Below are 21,873 nucleotides of genomic sequence, written 5' to 3'. Positions count from 1 at the left end.
ATCCTCACAAATGCATGCTGGGATGGCTACAGGCTTGTCATCCCAGAGCTCAGGAGGAGGAAACAGGGGTACTCCCACCTGGCTGGTTAACTAGACTAGCCAAATCCATAAGCTCTCAGATAGCACAGATGTACACATATGTGACTGCACGTGCACATGTACATGAATATGCACACACCCCACACACCTACAGAATAATACATGTTAGAAGGGGCCAAATAACAGATTTGAGATTTAGGAGAGTCTAGAAAAGAGAAAAAATCCAGGGTTTGAGGACAGAGAGCCACTTCCTGAAATGAAAAGCCTGTGGGCTGGGCAGGCTACAAGGAGGAGAGGGAGTGCAGAGATCCAGAGCACAAACCTGGGGAGATCCAGGAGCTTTTGCTGAACTGGGACCTGTTGGCAAACCTGGGAGACCCACATTAGTAGATGCGTGAAGTGAGGCTCAGATGTAAGTCCTGCACTCAGGAGGCAGGGCCTCTGCAGGCCTGGATGAAGCTCTCAAGCCCGACTCCTCAAGCCTAGGCATCTGCAGAGATTTCATAAGAGGAAATGAGCTAAATAATGTTGAAACTGCACTCTCACAGCTCAGAGGAAGAGCATCTGCACAGGCTCTCTGACGTCTGGCTTCCTGGAGGAGCCAGAGTCTCTTTCACTTTCAAAAAATACATTGACTTACTGAAGAGCCTTGGCCTAGACACACACATCAGTGAGCCTCTTAGAAGAGCAGGGTGAGTAGTGGGATCAATGGAGTTCACCAAACCATTTGAGTTGTGGGAAGTCCTGGCCTGACTGCACTAAGGCATACTGTGGCAGACATGGGTGACCCGTCCTGAGAGCCAGGACCCAGGCTCAGCTCTGCTTGGAAAGTCTGCAGGCCAGCTCTGGTGGGAGGGAGGTGGCTGGATTCCCCTGTGTGCTTCTTATGCCTGTTCCTGTCATAGTCTGTCCTGCACCCTCCTCTCTCCTGTCTGACCTGAAGCTGCAGGAACAAGGGTCGTTAATAGTGGGGTATTTAGAGGGAGGATAGGGGGGAGAAACAAAGAAGACAAAAGCAGCAGCTGGGACCAGCAGGTCTTGCTTGAGCAGATTAATTAATCCAAGCAAGCTTATTAAGAAATGGATTAATTGAGGTGTGGTGTGGACATCTAAGCTCATCACAGAGCTAAGTCAGACTTGTGCAAAGAGAACACAGGATCCTTCAGACACAGCTGCCTTAGGACTGATAACCACAGCCCAGGAGGAGGAGTCAGGTCCCCAGAAGCTACAACTTCAATTCCTCCAAGGCACTGACTCCATTGTCAGGCTGGCTTTGCCAAGGTCACTCCTGGACATATCACAGAACTAATGTTCCCTTTGTCCTTTCACCAGAGCCTATGGGAAAGTCACTCTTTGCCCCCACACTTAACCATGGGTCTCTATCATTTTCTCTGGGTAATTTGTTCTTCCAGATAGTTGGTTTTGGATTGTTTCCCCTGTGTGGTGCTCAGGGACAGGAAACTTCTAAAGATTCCTTCACAGGACCTAGCCTGAACTCAGACTGGACTCTTGAGTCCCCTCTGTGCTGCCTCTCCCCACCTCATCCTCTATCACAGTAATGGCTGAAGGACTGATCTCCTTAGAGTGGGACACTAGAAAAGGAAGAAGCTGAGAACACAGAATAGTGAGTGTCCTGCACAGTCCACCCCTGCATCCTCCATCCCTGTCTTCCTATCCTCTCATGCTCCTGTCCCTGGAATCCCAACATACCTTGCCTGCATCCTCCAACTGTTCTTTCTTGACTAGCATCCTTTAATCCTCCCAGCTGTCCTGCTCCATGTCCTGCATCTTTCCATCTTCTTGCTTTCCCATCCCTACAGTTCCCACCCTCCATTCTCCAGATGCCCACCTTCCCACTCCTCCGTCTCCATCACTTTCCATGGCTAGGCCTGAACCAGGTCTTTGCTGCTGTGGTTCTCCAAAGTTAGAGACCTGGATCTCCTGTCTGCTGCTGGTGGTGGGAACTGTGCCCTCCTCCAGGAACAGCACTGCTTCTGCACCAAAAAACCCAAGCTGTTAGAGAGGTCAAAGACTGAATTAAGGAACTGACAAAGAATCAGTGACAGTCATCTTCCTAAGGACAGGCTTTTGTTCCCTCAAACTCTGACTCCTCCCCTTGGTCTCTCCATTTCTCCTTATCCTCACACTTCCATTTTCCCTGTCCTTTAAAAGATTTACACAAGCTCCTCCTGGATCAAATCACTGCCATCACGAGGTCCACACTAGGACAATGGCTGCCCTGGCTAGGAGCTTACTGGGTCGCCTGTCTTCAGTCTCATCTTATTCTCCAAAGCCTCTGTCTAATAACTGTGTTAAAAGTTTCTCCAGGAGTGAATGGTGATGATCACATGATCCACTGCAGCAGAACAAGTTAAAACACTTCCTACTACATGAAGTCACCCTTACTTATTCCCCCTTAAAACCTGTGGACATAGCCTAGCCCCACTTCCATTATCATCCTCCCACAGGAAACAACTAAGGAGCTACTGACATTTTTGTTTGTCCTTAGGGCCAGATAAATGACATTAATGGTCTAAAAGAAGAAACCATAGACATGCTGAGAACCCCCCAACTCAGCATAAGAGCACACCTGCCTGGCAGGAAAGCCAGCACAGTAAGAACATTGCTGGCATTGTTCATGAAACTATAGAGAACACGCCATTGATAAACTTCCTCCCAGAGTTCCCTCTTCTGTCCTATAAAGCCCAGGCCCTGCACCTGGACACACAGTCTCCATCCTCAGGAGAGCCTGGAGTCCTTCAGTTGTCCTGACCAGAGGGCAATCTGGCCCTGTAGAGGCTACTCAGCTCTTTGTTTTATTTCCAGGTTTCCTCCGTCAGTTCTGATCAAATGCCCATGTCCAGAGAAGAAACAGGTGGGAGACAAGAATCCACTGGCCTCCTGCTTTGAGTTACATTAGAAGGGAAACATGAAGCTATATTGGATTTAGCTGCATAATCAGGTAATATCTGAGGACTTTGTCACCATGGGAAAAGCACAGTCCAAGGAGCCAAGTGACAAAAAGGAGGCTCAGCATGAGGGTCAATATGTCTTGGAATCTATCTACCACACAAGGAGGCAGATGGACCTGGAACTGCAAGAGACCAAAACCCAGGCAGAGAAGGACTTCAAGCTAAGTAAGTACACCAAGGACCCCAACACACCACTACTGTGACCCCTTCATCACCATTGAGTCCCTCTGCCAGGGTTTTTTGGGCAGGCTAACCTGTCAAAAGAGTTCACAAGAGCCAGGAAAGGCTGGAACAGGAAGGTTTGCAGAAAGCAGTAAGTGAATGCTAAGCCACACAAGTCTACACTGGTGCATGCTCAGGCGAGTGTGGTCCTCACAGCCCCCAGAGAGAAGCACTTGGAAGCTGTAGTGGGTAGAAAATGTCTTTTAGAAGGGTCTTGAGAGTGGTCAGCACAGAGTTCAAGCCAGCTCCCAAAAGAAGCCCCTGGTAACACTGATGCTACAAGCCTAGACTATGGAGGTGAGCAGAGGCAGACTACAGCCCTCCTTGACATCTCCATCTGGATAATGGGAAGGTAAGAAGAATAGAGACTCACACAGAGGACAAGTGTGTAACCAAGAGAGGTGTGTGAACTTCATGGTCCCAGAACACAGGACCATTTCCCAGCAGCACTTAGGAAAATTGAGAGAAGGTTATGAAGGTAAGCAGGAAGGACCCCAGCCTTGCTTGCCTGGCTCCTACCTCTGCATCTCTGACAAACAAACAACCACTCTCACCTTCCAACAGGACATTCTCCTCATTGCCTGGATCCACATGCACATCCAACATGCAGTCCCTTGAATGGACAGAAAACTTGGAACTTTTGAAATCAGACTATGAATCTTAGAGACACTTTCAGATCTCACAGTATAAACATATTAAATGGGAACCTGAGGAGTCATGATTTGGAAGCAGAGATAATCTGAGCTGAGGGCTGTGTGAGGGACTTCAGTCCACATAGATGATGTTTCTTCCAAGCTGAGCCTCCACCTGTATGGGTACCTTAGCTGGTGGACTTAAATAGAAGAACAGAGTTCAGCCGGCACCCAGAGCTCAGCTCCTAATATGAATAAGAACTGGATATCCCAGGGGCCATGCAGGTCCTGAAGCTCAAAGAAGGTCTCTTCTCCTGAGATGGACCCTGTGAAGAGGTTAAGTTTCTGCCTCAGCTTTAGCCAGTGTCTTCCACTGACTTTGTTAGTTTCATTCTCACCTACCAGGCCACACCCATGCCTCTTCCTCTTCTCAAGCATCAAAGTCTAGAGAGAGAGGTTAACTTGTCCAAGCTCACAGCACACAGAGATAGATGTAGGGCCAGAATATAGAATTATGGGAGCCTAAGAAATGAATTCGTCCTCCTTCATCCTGCTGCTACTCTGTGAAATTACCTGCACACAACTAACCCTTTTGTCTCCTCCTCCACAGTCCATTATTCCCAACAAACATTAAGCTGGAGGAGTCTGAGTTCAAAACCAACCTAAACTCCATAGGGAAATCCTATTAAAAGTTATTGACCCTGAAGTATTAGTTACTTGTCATATTATTGTTATTGTGACAAAAGCAATTTAAAGAAGAAAGGGTTTATTTGGCTCACAGGTCAAGAATATAGTCTATCAGGCAGAAAAGCCTTAGATCCAAGAGACTGAATGGAACAGCTGCTCACATTGTGCTTAGTCAGGAAACAGATGAATGCTGGAGCTCAGTTCACTTTTCCTTCTTACTCAGTCCAGGACTCCAGCCCTTGCGATGGTGCCACTTACAATTAAGGTGGACCGTCCTACCTCAGTTTACCTAACCTAGCTCCCTCAAATCCTCCCAGAGACATTTCTGCTAGGTGCTTCTAGATCCTGTGGCATTGACATTAGTAGCCGTAACACCATCTCACAGGATCATTGTGAGAGTTCAAAGTGTAACTAACTCTCTGAAGCACAGTGGGTGTTGGGAACTAGCTGTTTTTCCCTGACTTTTCTAACTCAGAGAGCCCTGTTCACACCTTCACCAAGCTTTTCCACACACACCCACAGACCATGAGTTTCCAGGCCAAGACTCACCCAATCTTCCAACATCATAGGGGATGTCTGGGGCCGAGGAACCTCCTTCCAACCCATAGCACACCAATCAGGAAGCTCCTAGAAAGAGGTGGCCTCCAGCTGAAAGTCAAAATACACTGTTTAGGGCTATGAGCTTCAGGTAAAGCAAGACATGAGCAAAGACTAAGTCTCCTGGGGCAAAGCCCACAGTATAGCACCCCTGTTCTGGAGAGCCCTAGAGAACAGCCTAGGAGTCACACTTATGGGTATGGCTGTGCTCCCATGAGGCTCTTGGAATTCAGGGCAGTGTCTTCTCCAGCACAAGAACACAGCTGGATTTCTGGGCAGGGAACTGACAGACAAGAGAATCCATTACCACAGGATCCTCGTCACTCATCATCAAATGTGGCCAAGGGTCATCAGGGGTTTCTGAGCACCCACTCATGTCAGGCCCTGTGCCCAGGGCTTCCCTTGCATCTCACATTCACTTTAATCTCACAATCACTCTTGAGAGAGAGACTGCTGTTGTCCCACCATGGGGACACAAAGAACAAGGCTTAGAGAAATGAAGGCTCACAGTGGAAGAACTGTATTCAGCCTTCACTGTCAGGATTCACACTTAACACCTCTGTATTCCTCTCTCTGGCATCAAGACAATGAGGACAGTCACACCAAAGCCAGGGAAATGCACAGGCTCTGGATGCCAAGGGCCTGACCTTGAGCAATACTGCCTCTCAGTGCTGAGAAATGCCACCTTTAAAAACAGAGTTATACTTGAAGAAAAGCATTCCTTCTACTTCTGCCAGATTGCAGTTAACTTGTAGGATCCAAAGTCTTGAAATATGTCCTAGGCATAAAGGGCATCAACTGACTTAATTATTCCCACAACCTCCCATTTGAAACAGAAAGAGAGGAAGAAAAATAGGAAGGACTTGAGGCATCTTATAGAAACATACAAACACAGTAACATCTGTGGAATGCAAAACTTTAGTAATGAAAATAGCAACTATGAAACTATGAGTACTAAAAGGTCACTGTATCTAAACAGCTCATTGGATTAGAGGATCCTGGCAGGCAGAGTGATGGGGAAATGGCTTCTATATTAGGTATTATCGACAACAGAGAAAAGACCAATTAAAGAGAAAGGCACTTTTCATTCATTCTAAGTCACAACAGGGTGTCTCATCTGAGAACTTGAATAACTTAATATACAACAACAGCTTCATAGTAAACACGCAATCCACATGACTTGCTTTGTGAAGTATCGAAAGGAAAAGTGGGAAACTAAGTAAAGTACATAATAGCTGGTATTGTAGGTTTTGTGTGTCTCTGTCACACCTGTACAGCTCTGCTAACTCAGTCTCAAAAACAGCACACACAAACAGGGCGGTGGTGGCGAACGCCTTTAATCCTGGCACTCGGTAGGCATAGCCAGACAGATCTCTGTGAATTCGAGGCCAGCCTGGGCGAAAGAGTGAGATCCAGGAAAGGCGCAAACCTACACAGAGAAACCCTGTCTTCAAAAACCAAAACCAAAAACAAAAACAAAAACAAAACAAAAAACCACATAGCACACACAATAGAATGACAAATGGCCATGCAGTGCTCCAATGATGTGTTCATTGATGTGCTTTTTGGTCTCATTTTGATTTCTCACTGTGGTACTGTACTATGTCATGCTTTTTCATTCTTTTCTCTTTTTTCTTCTTTCTTTCGGCTAGCATCAAGAATTGGGTTCCATGACATTTTCATATATATAAGCATTATCAAACTCAGAAGGTGTAGTGGGGAGAGACAGACATTCAGAAGGCCTCTGAGAGGGTGACACAGAGTTGAAGCCAGCTCCTAAGACATACGGTGACACTGAAGTTATAAGCCCAGACCTTGGAGCTGGGCAAGGCAGACTACAACCCTCTTTAATGTCTCCATCTGGGTAATGAGAAGGTAAACAGCTGCCTCCTTGGGCTGTGGGAGTAAAGTGATAATCCACATTGAATAATAAATAGTCTAGTATCCAATAAATGTTCAACAATTACAAGCCCATGCCCATGCAGTTCTCCTGCTTTTATTATAATAGTTTGCAACCCTGTGGGACAGAAACTCAGAGCCCCACATGATTGAGCAGAGGACCAGAGAGGAATAGAGACTCATGCAGAGGACTAGTGTAGAACCAGGGCAAGTATGTGAACTTCATGTTCCATGAGCAGGGCCATTTGCCAGCAGCACTTGTGACAGTGTCTTTCTCCCTGTGATACTATAGGGAAGGGTATGATGGTAAGCAGGAAGGACCCCAGCCTTGCTTGCCTGGATCCTACCTCTGCCTCCCTGACAAACATATAACTATTCTCTCTTTCCCATAGAATATTCTTCATCCACGTCCACAAGGTTTCCTGAATGGATAAATCCTGGGAAACTATTGAGCACAGTCCGTAGGTCTTGGAGACACTCTCAGAGATTTGAGAAGAATCTTGATAAATGGGAAGATGAGGACTCCGGATTCAGAAGCAGAGGTAAGCTGAGCTGAGAGCTGTGAATGGGACTTCAAGTTCACATAAATGAGGTCTCTCCACAGGTGAGCCTCCACCCATATTGGGACCTGGGATGGGCACTTAAATGGAAGGGCAAAGAATCAAGGTGGAGTGCTAAGAGTCACAGGATGGAAATGATCCTTTTGGGCTCTTCAGTGCTGAAGTTGTGCGTGACTCAAAGGGAAACTGGAACCCATGGGGTCAGCAGTGAGCCCAACCCACCTGGCATTCAGAGTTCAGCTAAAAATATGAGTGGGACTTGAGGATCCCAGGGATCATGCAGGTCCTGAAGCTCCAAGATCTGTTCTCTTAGCTGGGCCCTGGGAAGTGGGTAGGCTCCTGCCTCAGCTTCAGCCAGTGTCTTTTACTGACTTCCCTTATTTAACTAACCCAGGCCACACCCTTGCCTCTTCCTCTTCTCAAGCATCAAAGTATCCACCCCTCTCCAGTGCACAAGGTCTAGACAGAGATTAACTTGTCCAAGCTCACAACAGATACAGACTCGGGGCCTGAATCTAGAACAATGGGATCTGAGAAATGACTTCCTCCTCCTTCATCCTGCTACTACTCTCTGTAATATTCTGCCCACACCTAACACTTGTCTCTCCCTTCACAGTCCATTATTCACAACAAACATTAAGCTGGAGGAGCCTGAGTTCAAAACCAACCTAAGCTCCATAGTTAAATCTTATTAAAAGTTAGTAACCCCGGGGTATCAGTTACTCATCATGTTACTGTGACAAAAGCAATTTAAAGAAGAAAGGATTTATTTGGCTCACAAATCTAGAATATAGTCCATCAGGGCAGAAAAGCCTTAGATACAGGAGACTGAGACAGCTGCTCACATTGTGTTGAGTCGGGAAACAGAGAGATGAATGCTGGAGCTCAGCTCACTTTTCCTTCTTATTCAGTCCAGGACTCCAGCCCTTGGGATGGGGCCACCTGCAATTAAGGTGGGCCTTTCTACCTCAGTTTACCTAACCTAGCCCTCAGAAATCTTCCCAGGGACATCTCTGCTAGGAAGGTTTAGATCCTGTGGCATTGACATTAGTAGCCATCACACCATCTCACAGGATCATTGTGGGAGTTCAAAGTGTAACTCTCTGAAGCAAAGTGGGTGTTGGGGAACTAGCTGTTTCCTCCCTGTCTTTTCTCACTGAGACAGCCCTGTTCACACCTTCATCAAGGTTTTCCCAGCCACACCCTCAGACCATGAGTTTCCAGGCCAAGAGTCACCCAATCTTCTAACATCACAGGGAATGTCTGGGACTGGAGAACCTCCTTCTAACCCATAATACAGAAATCAGGAAGCTGCTAGGAAGAGATGGCTTCCAGTTGAAACTCAGAATTCTCTGCTCAGGTGACATGAACTTCTTAAGGTGAAACCATACTCAGTCCCCTGGGGCAAAGTGCCAGCATAGCATCCTGGACCTGGAGAGTCCTATGGAGCAGCCTAGAGATTCTGCCCCTGGATCCTCACTGTTGCACATGGCACTGCTCCCAGGAGGCCGTTGCAATTAAAGGCAGTGTCTTCTCCAGCACAAGAACACAGCTGAATTTCTGGGCAGGAAACTGACAGACAAGAGAATCCATTACTGCAGGATCCCTCATCACTCACCTTCTCACGAGGCCAAGGGATCCTCAGGGGTTTGCTGAGCACCCACTCATGTCAGGCCCTGTGCCCAGGGCTTCTCTTGCATCTCACTCACACTTAAATCTCACAGTCACTCTAGAGAGAGAGAGAGACTGCTGTTGTCCCACCTTGGGAACAAAGTGACAAAGGCTTAGAGAAGTGAAGGATCACAGTGGAAGAACTGTATTCAGCCTTCACTGTTACCATTCACTCACTGAACACCTCTGTCTTCCTCTCTCTGACATCAGGGGAATCAGGACAGTCACATCAATGCCAGGGAGGTACAAGCTCTGGGAGCCAAGGGCCTGACCTTGAGCAATACTGCCTCTCAGTGCTGAGAGATGCCACCTTTAAAATCAGAGCTACACTCAAGGAAAAGCATTTCTTCTACTGCCAGATTTCAGTAAACTTGTAGAATCCAGGGCCTTAAAATATGACCCACACTTAAAGAACATCAACTGACTTATTTAGTCAACCACTCTCCATTCAAAATAGAAAGGGAGGAAGAAAAATAGGAAGGACTTGAAGCATCATGTAGAAACATACAAACGCAGTAACATCTGCAGAATGCAAAACTTTAGTAATGAAAATAGCAAGTATGAAACTATGAGGAATAAAAGTTGCTGTAACTAAACAGCGCACTGGATTAGAGGATCCTGAGAGGGAGAGTGATGGAGAAATGGCTTCTGCATTGGCTAATATTACCAGCAGAGAAAAGACCAATTAAAGAGAAAGGCACTTTTCATTCATTCTAAGTCACAACAGGGTGTCTCATCTGAGAACTTGAATAACTTAATATACAACAACAGCTTCATAGCAAATGTTCAATGCACATAACATGCTTTGTGACGTATCAAAAGGAAAAGTGAGAAACTAAGTAAAGTACATGATGTCTGATATTGTAGGTTTTGTGTTGTACGTTTCTGTCATACCTGTACAGCTCTGCTGACACAGTGTCAAAGACAGCACACACAACAGAATGACAAATGGCCATGCAGTGCCCCAAAACTGCTGTTTATTGATGCTCTTTATGGTTTCATTTTGATTTTTCACAGTAGTACTGTACAACATCATACTTTTTTTCCTTATTTTTTCTTCTTTCTTTCTTTCTTTTTCTTTAGTTAACATTGAGAATTGGATTCCACAACATTATCAAACTCAGAAGTTGTAGTAAAGAGAGGCAGACATTCAGAACGGCTCTGAGGAGGCTGACACAGAGGTGAAGCCAGCTCCCAAGACAAACATTTGGTGACACTGAAGCTATAAGCCCAGACCTTGGAGCTGGGCAAGGCAGACTACAGCCACCCTCGAAGTCTCCCTCTGGGTTATGGAAAGATTAACAGCTGCCTCCTTGGGCTGTGGGAGTAAAGTGATAATCCACATTGAATAATAAATAGTCTAGTATCCAATAAATGTTCAACAATTATAAGCCCATGCCCATGCAGTTCTGCTGCTTTTATTATAATAGTTTGCAACCCTGTGGGACAGAAGCTCAGAGCCCCACATGATTGAGCAGAGGACCAGAGAGGAATAGAGACTCATGCAGAGGACTAGTGTAGAACCAGGGCAAGTATGTGAACTTCATGTTCCATGAGCAGGGCCATTTGCCAGCAGCACTTGTGACAGTGTCTTTCTCCCTGTGATACTATAGGGAAGGGTATGATGGTAAGCAGGAAGGACCCCAGCCTTGCTTGCCTGGATCCTACCTCTGCCTCCCTGACAAACATATAACTATTCTCTCTTCCCCATAGAATGTTCTTCAAACACAAGCGTCTATGAATGGATAAATACCGGGGACCTGTTGAACACAGTCCATGAGTCTGGGCTACACTCTCAGAGCATTGAGAAGAACCTTGATAAATGGGAAGATGAGGACTCCGGATTCAGAAGCAGAGGTAAGCTGAGCTGAGAGCTGTGAATGGGACTTCAAGTTCACATAGATGAGGTCTCTCCACAGGTGAGCCTCCACCCATATTGGGACCTGGGATAGGGCACTTAAATGGAAGGGCAAGGAACCATGGCGGAGTGCTAAGAGTCACAGGATGGAAATGATCCTTTTGGGCTCTTCAGTGCTGAAGTTGTGCGTGACTCAAAGGGAAACTGGAACCCATGGGGTCAGCAGTGAGCCTAACCCACCTGGCATTCAGAGTTCAGCTAAAAATATGAGTGGGACTTGAGGATCCCAGGGATCATGCAGGTCCTGAAGCTCCAAGATCTGTTCTCTTAGCTGGGCCCTGGGAAGTGGGTAGGCTCCTGCCTCAGCTTCAGCCAGTGTCTTTTACTGACACCCTTTCCTCTTCCTCTTCTCAAGAATGAAAGTATCCACCTCTCTCCAGTGCACAAGGTCTAGACAGAGATTAACTTGTCCAAGCTCACAACAGATACAGACTCAGGGCCTGAATCTACAACAATGGGATCTGAGAAATGACTTCCTCCTCCTTCATCCTGCTGCTACTTTGTAAAAATCCTGCCCACACCTAACTCTTGTCTCTCCCTTCACAGTCCATTATTCCCAACAAACATTAAGCTGGAGGAGCCTGAGTTCAAAACCAACCTAAGCTCCATAGTTAAATCTTATTAAAAGTTATTAACCCCAGGGGTATTAGTTACTTGTCATGTTACTGTGACAAAAGCAATTTAAAGAAGAAAGGATTTATTTGGCTCACAGATCTAGAATATAGTCCATCAGGGCAGAAAAGCCTTAGATGCAACATCACAGGGAATATCTGGGGCTGGAGAACCTCCTTTCAACCCATAATACAGAAATCAGGAAGCTGCTACAAAGATTTGAAACTCGAAATTCTCTGCTCAGGTGACATGAACTTCTTAAGGTAAAACAAAGACTCAGTCCCCTGGGGCAAAGTGCCAGCATAGCACACTGGACCTAGAGAGTCCTATGGAGCAGCCTAGAGATTCTGCCCCTGGATCCTCACTGTTGCACATGGCACTGCTCCCAGGAGGCCATTGCAATTAAAGGCAGTGTCTTCTCCAGCACAAGAACACAGCTGAATCTCTGGGCAGGGAACTGGCAGACAGGAGAATCCATTACTGCAGGATCCCTCATCACTCACCTTCCCAGTGGCCAAGGGGTCATCAGGGGTTTCCTGAGCACCCACTCATGTCAGGCCCTGTGACCAGGGCTTCCTTTGCATCTCACTCACACTTAAATCTCACAGTCACTCTTGACAGAGAGACTGCTGTTGTCCCACATGGGGACAAGAGGAGCAAGGCTTAGAGAAGTGGAGGATCACAGTGGAAGAACTGTATTCAGCCTTCACTGTCACCATTCACTCACTGAACACCTCTGTCTTCCTCTCTCTGACATCAGGGCAATGAGGACAGTCACATCAATGCCAGGGAGGTACAAGCTCTGGGAGCCAAGGGCCTGACCTTGAGCAATACTGCCTCTCAGTGCTGAGAGATGCCACCTTTGAAATCTGGGCTACACTCAAGGAAAAGCATTCCTTCCACTGCCAGCTTCCAGTAAATTTGTAGATTCCAAGGCCTTAAAAAAATGGTCAGAGTTGCCAGGCGGTGGTGGCGCACGCCTTTAATCCTAGCACTCGGGAGGCAGAGCCAGGCGGATCTCTGTGAGTTTGAGGCCAGCCTGGTCTACAGAGTGAGTTCCAGGAAAGGCGCAAAGCTACACAGAGAAACCCTGTCTCGAAAAAAGGCCATAGTTAAAGAGCATCAACTGCTTTAATCAGTCCCACCGTACCCATTTGAAATAGGAAGAGAGGAATTAAAATAGGAAGTTCTTGATCATTTTATAGAAACATACAAATGCAATAACATCTGTGGAATGCAGTAACCTTAGTAACAAACATAGCAAGTATGAAGCTATGAGGACTAAAGATTTGCTGTAACTACACAATCCATTGAATTAGAGGACCCTGGCATGCAGAGTTATGGATAAATGGCTTCTGTATTAGCTATTACCAACAACAGAGAAAGACCAATTGAAGAAAAAAGCACTTTTCACTGATTCTAAGCCCATGCAGGGTGTGCCATCTGAGAACTTGAACAACGTAATATCCAACAACAGCTTCATAGTAAATGTTCAATCCACATGGCATGCTTTGTGACGCATCAAGAGGAAAGGTGGGAAACTCCGTGTAAAGTACATGATGGCTGATACTGTAGGCTTTGTGGGTCTCTGTCACACCTGTACAGTACTTCTAACACAGTGCCAAAGACAGCAGAGATGACAGAACAATAAATAATCATGCTGTGCTCCACGTTGCTGTTTAATGACATTTCTTTTTCTTTCATGTTGATGTTTCACTGTGGTGCTGTACAATGCCATGTCCGTCCTTTCTTTCTCTCTTTCTTTCTTTCTTTCTTTCTTTCTTTCTTTCTTTCTTTCTTTCTTTCTTTCTTTCCTTCCTTCCTTCCTTCCTTCCTTCCTTCCTTCCTTCCTTCCTTCTTTCTTTCTTTCTTTCCTTCTTTCTTCCTTTCTTTCTTCCCTTCCCTTCTCCTCTTCTCCTCCCTTCTTTCTTTCTTTCTTTCCTCCTTTTTTTTTTTGGTTTGCATCCAGAGATGAGCTTCATGACATTTTCATATATAAACACCATCAAAGTCTCATTTTCCCGCTGCTGTCGTCCCCTCTGGCCTTCCCTGTGATGATATATTGTGTACCCCAATAAAGCATGCCTGGTGATCAGAGGACAGAGCCAGTCACTAAATTAAACATAGAGGTCAGGCAGTGGTGGCACACACACCTTTAATCCTATCACTCGGGAAGCAGAGACCCATTTGGATCGCTGTGATCTCAAGGCCACTGGACTACATGAGAGAAACAGAATCAGCCAGTCGTGACACACACCTTTAATCCCAGGAAGTAATACTGCAGTACACAGAAAGATACATAAGGCGTGAGGAAACAGGAACTCACTCTCCTGAGGCTGAGGATTTTGTAGAGGTAAGCTAATTGCTGACTGTTCTTCTCTGATCTTTCAGCTTTCACCCCAAAACCTGGCTCTGGGTTTTTTATTATAAGACCTTTTAAGATTTGTGTTACACCTCCCTCTCTTCCTGGCCCCTTCCTCTCCCCAGATAGCCTCCCTCCTTTCATGACAAAGCTGCTCTATTACCCTTTCTTGTGCCCTCCCCCTCCCTTCAGATGTCTTTCTCTCCTTCGAGGGCAGTCCTCTTACACTAAACACTGAATTTTGAATTTCATATACTTTTCATAACATGAAATATTCTTCTGGTTTTATCTGTTTACACACTTAACAGTTATCTCTATTATTTTCACCTTACAAAAATGAGTGGCCCTCTGAGGTTGGCAAACATTGGCCAAATATAGCTCTCTCTCTCTCTCTCTCTCTCTCTCTCTCTCTCTCTCTCTCTCTCTCTCTCTCTCTCTGTGTGTGTGTGTGTGTGTGTGTGTGTGTGTGTGTGTGTGTGTGTGTGTTTCAGTTGGGATTTATTAGCCCCTAATTGTAACCTCATTAGGAGCTTTGGAGCAGGAAATTTTCTAAGGAAAACTGAACTAGAGAAACAAAGTTCTTTCTCTTTCTCATTTTTTAGAATAACTTTTTTCTTATAACCTGACCCTGCTCCCTCTCAAATATATGTTCCCTTTTTCTTTAATTATTTACACTCAACTGCTGAATCCATGTAATATTTCTTGTATGTATATGATTGCAGGACTTCTTGAGGGCACCTAATACTGTATAACCAATAGGGAGATCATTCCTGGGAAGAACTAATGCTCCTCAGCAGTCATTAGGTGACCACAGCTCTTCATCTAGGGATGGGCCCTGTGAGATACTCCTATGAACAATGGCATGTCAGCTGGTGTTGTCACTGTTCATGTCTTCTTTAAGCAGCCATACTGTTGAGATTTCATGGATGCAGCTTCCCTATCATATCTTTAGACACAATCTTACAGCAAACTTCCTAGTTTTCTGGCTCTTACAATCAATCTTTCTTCCTCCTCTTCCCCAGTGTTCCCTGAGCATTAGGTGTAGGGGTTGTGTTGAGGATGTATCAGTGGAACTCTTTATCTCTCCAGTCAAATATTACCTGCATTTTACCCAGTTATAACGTTCTGTCTTGGTCTCCATCTGCTTCAAAAGAAGCTTCACGATTATGGGGAAGAGATACACATATCTCTGGGTATAAGGACAAGTATTTAGAATGCAGTTGGGGATTAGACTGGTTTTTAGTGAAAACAGTAGCATCTACTCTAAGATCCATGAACTCACTAGCCATGGGTGGTTGGCTAGGTCTACAGTACAAGGCGTTATTTCCTTCCTGTTGAGTGACCTTTAAGGCAACTATTTGTAGCTGAAGTTTTCTCCAGTCCCACCTAGCCCATGGTCAGGACAAATCTCTCTCACCTGCCAGTCCCACAGCTGCTTAGACCCAACCGAGGAAAGACACAGAGACTTATATTGCTTACAAACTGTATGGCTGTGGCAGGCTTCTTGTTATCTAGTTCTTCTATCTTAAATTAACCCATTTCTGTTCATCTATATGTCACCGCGTGTTTCGTGGCTTTACCTGCTGCCTTTACATGCCGCTCCTTGGATGCCAGGCTGGCATCTCCCCCAGCTTCCTCCTCCCAGCCTCTCTTCTGTTTGTCCCGCCTATCCTATAGTTCCTGCCTGGCTACTGGCCAATCGGGGTTTTATTTATCAAACAATCATAGCAACATATATTCACAACATACAGGACATCCCACAGCAGCTATTGGTCACCACCAAAACATATGTGCCACCATTGCACCTTTAGGGATATCCTGCCATGCTGATAAGCATGGCTCATAATATGATTGATAAATGTGTGTTAGTTATAAAGAATATTCATTATGTTGATGTATGGGTCCTCTGATCCTGTTCTCTCTGCAACTTTACTCATAAAAGAATGATGGATTTTGTCAAAGGATTTTTCTGTATCTAAGATAATCGTGTAATTTTTTTCTTTAAGACCATTTATATGATTTCTTATCTTAATTAGTTTATATATGTTTGTTGAACTATCACTGCATCTCAGTATAAAACCAAACTGATCATGATGCATGATTTTCTTATATATGATTTTATTAGGTTTACAAGTATTTTATTAGGGATCTTTTAATCTTTGCCAGGGAAATTGGAATGTAGTTTTTAAAAGTTTTTTATTGTATGTCTATATGTGTTGTGGGGGGGGGGCTTGGTATTAGAGTTAAACTGGAATCATTGAAGGAGTTTAGAAGCTCTCCTGTTTCTATGAGGGTTGGTTTTTTTTTGTTTGTTTTGAGTAACTTTAGAAGGGTTGTTGTAGATCTTTGAAATTTCTGGTAGAATTTTGCTATAAATCCATCTCTGCCTGGCTGATTTTGGTCAGAAGGCCTTTTATTACTGTCTCAATCTCCTTGTTTGTTATTTGCCTGTTTAGTTTGTTGATCTCTTCTTGGTTTAACTTTCAGGCTTGGATGAATCCCAAATTTTGTCCATTTCTTTTAGATTTTCTGGCTCAGTAGAGTACAGGTTTTTAGATTATTTTCTTGTACCATTCTGAATTTCTTTGGTGCCTGTTGTAATGTTTCCCTTTTCATTTCTGATTCTGTTCAATTGGGTCCTTTCTCTCTCTCTTTTTCTCTTGGTTAGGTGAGCCAAAGGTTCTGTCAATCTTCTTTATCTTCTAAAGAAATGACTCTTAGATTCATTGGTTCTTTCTATTGTTTTCCCTGTTTCGATTTCATTAACTTCTGCCTGTTTTTTTTTTCCATCTAATGGATTTCTGGTTGATTTGTTCTTGTTTTTTCAAACTCTTGAGTCTCTTGAGTAAGTCATTTATCTGTTCTCCTTCTGATGTTTAATTAGGTATTGGACTTATAAATCTCCCATATAGTACTGCTTTTCACCCATCCCAGATGTTTTGTTCTGTTTGTTTTGTTCGTTTGTTTCTTTTTCAGTTACAGAATTTTTCTTATTTCTTTCTTGATTTCTTCTTTGACTTATTCATTATTTATTAATGAGTAGCTTCATCTCTATGAATTTTTCTATTTACTACAAATCCTGGCAGTAGTTTTCCCTCCCTCCACTCCTCTCAGTCCCTCCCCTTTCTCTCCCACAGATTGACTCCTCCTCTGTTTCTCTTCAGAAAAGAACAGGCTTCCTGGTGTTATCAACCAAACATGACAAAACAAGTTACAATAATACTAGGCACAAGCCCTCATACCACAGCTGAGTGTGGCAACCCAGTAAGAGGAACAGGATCTTAAGAGCAAGCAAAAGAGTCAGAGACAACCCCCACTCTCACCATTAGGAATCTGAAAAGAACACCAAGATACAGAACCATAACATATATGCAGAACACCTGGCTCAGACCCATGCAGGGTCTTTGATTGTCACTTCAGTCTCTGTGAGCTCCTATAAGGCCTGATTAGTTGATACTGTGGGCCATGTTCTTGGGGTGTCCTTGACCTCTCTGGCTCCTATAATTCTGAATTCAGTTTTTAATCCTTTTTATCCTTCCTTTTATTAGGGAGCATATGCCATTAATATTTAAAGTTACTGTTGAAAAGTGTGTGTATGTGTTGCTGGAAGGCTTCTCTCCAGGTTCCCCAAGCCCCGCAGTCCCACAATCCACTTATAAAATAATCACTCAGATGCTTATATCACTTACAAACTGTATGGCTGTGGCAGGCTTCTTGCTAACTGTTCTTTTATCTTAAATTAACCCATTTTTATAATTCTATACCTTGCCACGTGGCTGGTGGCTTACCGGCGTCTTTACATGCTGCTTCTCCTGGCAGTGGCTGCAGTGTCTCTCCGCCTCAGCCTTCCACTTCCCAGAATTCTCCTCTCTCCTTGTCCCACCTACTTCTTGCCTGGCCACTGGCCAACCAGTGTTTTATTTATTGACCAATCAGAGCAATTTGACATACAGACCATCCCACAGCATGTATGTGAGTGTTGATTATGTAATTTTGTTTTTGTTTGCCCTTTGTGCTCTTAGTCATATTTGTGTTTCAGTGATTATTTGTTTTCCTTCCATTGTCTCTTAGCTCTGCTTGCTCCTCTCTTCATTAGAAGAATTCATTCCAGTATTCACTGCAGAACTGGCTTGGTAGACATGAATTCTATTAGCCTGTTTATATTATGGAAATTTTTCTTTCTCCTTTGACTGTAACAGGGAGTCAAGGTTGTCATCCATGGCTTCTAAAACATGGAGACATTGCTCTAGGACCTCTGATTTTCAAAATTCCATGAAACAATCAGCTGTTGTTCTGATGGGTTTGCCTTTATATGTGACTTGTGTTGATTTTGTTTTGTTTTTTCTCATCTAGCTTTCACTACCCTCTCTTTGTTCTGCGTATTCAGCACACTAACTATAATATGTCATGGGAAGTTTATTTTCTGGTCCTTCCTATTTGGTATTCTGTATGATTCTTATATCTGTGTGTGTTTATCCCCCCTGAAATGGGGGAAGTTTTCTTCAATGATCATGTTGAAGATCCAGTGTATCCATTGACCATGTTCTCATTCTTCTGTGCATATAATAGAAGAGTTGGTTTTTTCATGATATCCAATAGTTCCTACATGTTCATCCATTTTTTAAATTTTTGGAATACTCTTTGCTTATGTGATCTAATTCATCTACTTTATCTTTGAGTCTTGGTATTCTATCTTCTACTTGATCCATTCTACTGCTAAAGCCTTCCTTTGAATTTCCTAATTGGGTTTTTGAGATTTTCAATTTCATCTTCAGTTCAGCTTGAGTTCTCTTCACTATTTCTGTCTCTTTGTTGAATTCAGTTTTCCAATTCTATATTATCTTTGTGTTTCATTCAGCCTTGTGTTAGTGTTCTCTTGCACAAAACCCAGGCAATTGCTCTTTTTGAGTTTATTCTCTTTAAGTTCATTGATCTAGTTTTTTTCTGACTTCTTTAAACTTCCTAATTCTTTGAGGTTATGATTGTTCAACTAAATTCTTGGTCCTAGGGTTCATCTGGGTAATTCTCCCTGAAGAACATTTCTATGAGACTATTGAATTGAGAGGAGGCAAACATTGTCTTGATTTTTCATCTTGCTATTGCAATGACACCTGGGCATATGGCCATATTTTGTTGTTTCTGTTTCTGATATGGAAACAGCAGGCTGGGCTTACACATATGATGTGCTACCCTGCCTCAACCTGGGGTTAGGAAGGGTGCAGGAGGATCTCATCAGCCTGTGCTGGGGTCAGGTCTAGAGATTGGGAAAAGTAGTCATGGAAGGGTAGGACAGATTCAACAGGCTGGACCTAAGCACAGGATGTGTGGACCAAGATGAACATGAAGGATGGATGTAGTGTAAGCAGCATTGGGTTGATGAGAGTTTTTTGGGTGGCTGTGCCAGGAGCACACAGAACACCTGTAGCTTACCTGTGTCTCTGTACCATAAGCTGAGGTAGAGGATTCAAGCTGGAGAAGGGCCTGTGATCTAGTGAGTCCCAAGGGAAGGAAGAGGTACTAAGAGGAGGTCATGGTCCCTGGGAAGGGCTATCAGGATTTGGGGAGGGAAATGCTCCAGAGAATACAGTTAGAATATCTATGTCTCCACACCACCATTGTAATTTAGTATGTTCCTGGTGATCAGGTGGGTCCCATGGAGAGGCAGAGGGTCTAGAAGGAGATCAGCATCCCTGGGAAGCAAAAGTGTTGTGAGCAGAGTGGAGGGGTGCTGTGTCTAGGAGTGCAGGTCTGACATAAGTTTTATTTATTTGTTTAAAAAGTTCATATATTGATATACTGTAGCTTCATTGTATTCACTCCCAACTCCTCTCTTCTCACTCTGCCAGAACACCCTCCCAACACATCTGCTTCCATTTCAAGTCCTCTCCCTTTATTTTGTTTTCTTTTGTTTTGAGTTGTTGTTGTTGATGATGATGATGGTTTTGTTGATGTTTTTTAAACCTCTTAATCTAATTAGTGCTGCTTGATAGACTAATGACTGAACTTGTTGGGTTGGGATTGCATAAGTCATATACAAACAACTATAGCTGTAGTGAACTCATGAGCACAACAGCCAAAGTAACATCCAGAAAAACACATTTCCAGGGACATATTCCTTCCTGTTCTCTAGACCTTTCATTCTTTCTGCCACCGGTTTTGAAATGTTCCCAGAGCCTTGGTGACCCCACTCAGACATCCCACTTAGGCCAAGCATACAACAGACACTTAATCAGCATTTTGAACATGGGTCTCTAAATTAGTTGCTGCCCACTGCAGAGAGAATCTTTGCACAAGGTTAAGAGAAACATTAGTCAATGGGAATAAACATAAATATTCAGAAGGCAGATAACAATATGTCCATTTAGGAAAACAACAGCAATAGATCCTCCCCTAGGACCTAGGACCTCCTGAGCCATGGACTTTAGACCACATTTACAGTACCAGGTGTGAATTTCCTCCCTGGAAATTCAAATTAATCAGAAATACCTCAAATCAGCTGGATGTGGTAGTACACACCTTTAATCCCAGCACTCAGGAGGCAGAAGGAGGTGGTTATCTGTGAGTTTGAGGCCAGCCTGGTTGGCAAAGTGAATTCCAGGACACCCAGGGCTGTTACACAGAGAAATCCTGTCTCAAAAGGGAGAGGGAGAGGGAGAGAGAGAGAGAGAGAGAGAGAGAGAGAGAGAGAGAGAGAGAGAAATTTCTAAATGTAATCAAAAGGCAATTGGTTACACTGTAACCTTCCTGCAACTGTTGCACCAGTGAGAGTGTCTTGTCCTGCAGGTCACTACTGCAGCATTCAGGGTCATCACCAGGTAATAGCATTGATGGGTTTTCTCCCCCATTGGCCTCATAACACCTAGTACTATGAAAGCTAGCCAGGATGGAAGAAGTTTCACGACTGTTCCAACTTGGAGTCTCAAAGTCCTGTAACAAAAGTATTTTATGCCTTCAGCAATGGGGTCTTAACTGTAGTTCTGGTAGACCACCAAGAGCAACAGCAACAGGCTTGGCTGTTTTTAGAGTCTCTGCATCCTCTCTGATTAGTAACTCTGAGAGAGGTACTCCATGCTTGGCACTGGGATTTGCCTTTAGTAACTCATGTCTTTTGAGGAAAGGACAGTGCACCCATTGCTCACTAGCCTACATTTATTTAAGTTATATATATGACTAGCTAACAAAGCAGTGTGTGTTCATAGGATCTTTCAAACATTGCTAGTTTTGGTTTACCATCCCACCCACGCCTCTCCCCTGTCACAGAAACTTTATCCTCATTTCAACCTTGAACCCCATTTTCATATCACAAGTGTTCTCTGCCCACACCAGTTAAGATCCCTTACTGTACCCCTCTATTGGGCTCATTATACTTTCCTGATCTCTAGAGACACTCCAAATAAGTCTCACATGGCCCCACCTCTAGGCTATAAGCAATTAATGGCTGATGAGAGAGAGAGACTCAGTGTTCTCCAGAGATGAGTCCCTCATAGGTTATCCAATCCCAAGTGATCAGCATTAAACATATAACAACAGCACTAAACGGACTCAAGAGAATGTATGTATTGATGCATGTATATATAAAAAATGAAGAAAAGGTGAACTTAATGGGAAAGAGGAGACACAGGAAGGGTTGGAGGAGTAGAGAAGTTACAGAAGGCTGGAAATGATGTAAATATAGAATGAATGCAGGAAATTCTCAAAATTT

At 44.1% G+C, this 21,873-nt stretch overlaps 1 protein-coding gene across 4 annotated transcripts in view; it reads left to right on the top strand.

Moving 5' to 3' along the window:
* The window catches only part of LOC102920420 (NACHT, LRR and PYD domains-containing protein 1a-like), a 140,992-nt gene that overhangs the window by 1,303 nt on the left and 117,816 nt on the right, over positions 1 to 21,873 (top strand). For 2 of the 4 annotated variants that reach the window (XM_076542799.1, XM_076542804.1), the window contains exons 1-2: positions 607 to 731; positions 2,866 to 3,176. In XM_076542799.1, coding sequence (XP_076398914.1) covers positions 3,026 to 3,176 — 151 coding nt within the window. In that variant the 5' untranslated portion in view covers positions 607 to 731; positions 2,866 to 3,025. Of the gene's footprint in view, positions 1 to 606; positions 732 to 2,865; positions 3,177 to 7,440; positions 7,591 to 10,992; positions 11,137 to 21,873 lie in introns of those variants that run through there. The other 2 variants (XM_076542803.1, XM_076542800.1) reach the window with 2 other exon arrangements.

The sequence above is a fragment of the Peromyscus maniculatus genome, chromosome 8, assembly GCF_049852395.1.
Source record: "Peromyscus maniculatus bairdii isolate BWxNUB_F1_BW_parent chromosome 8, HU_Pman_BW_mat_3.1, whole genome shotgun sequence".
NCBI lineage: Eukaryota > Metazoa > Chordata > Mammalia > Rodentia > Cricetidae > Peromyscus > Peromyscus maniculatus.
This window is presented reverse-complemented; position numbering and strand designations above follow the sequence as displayed.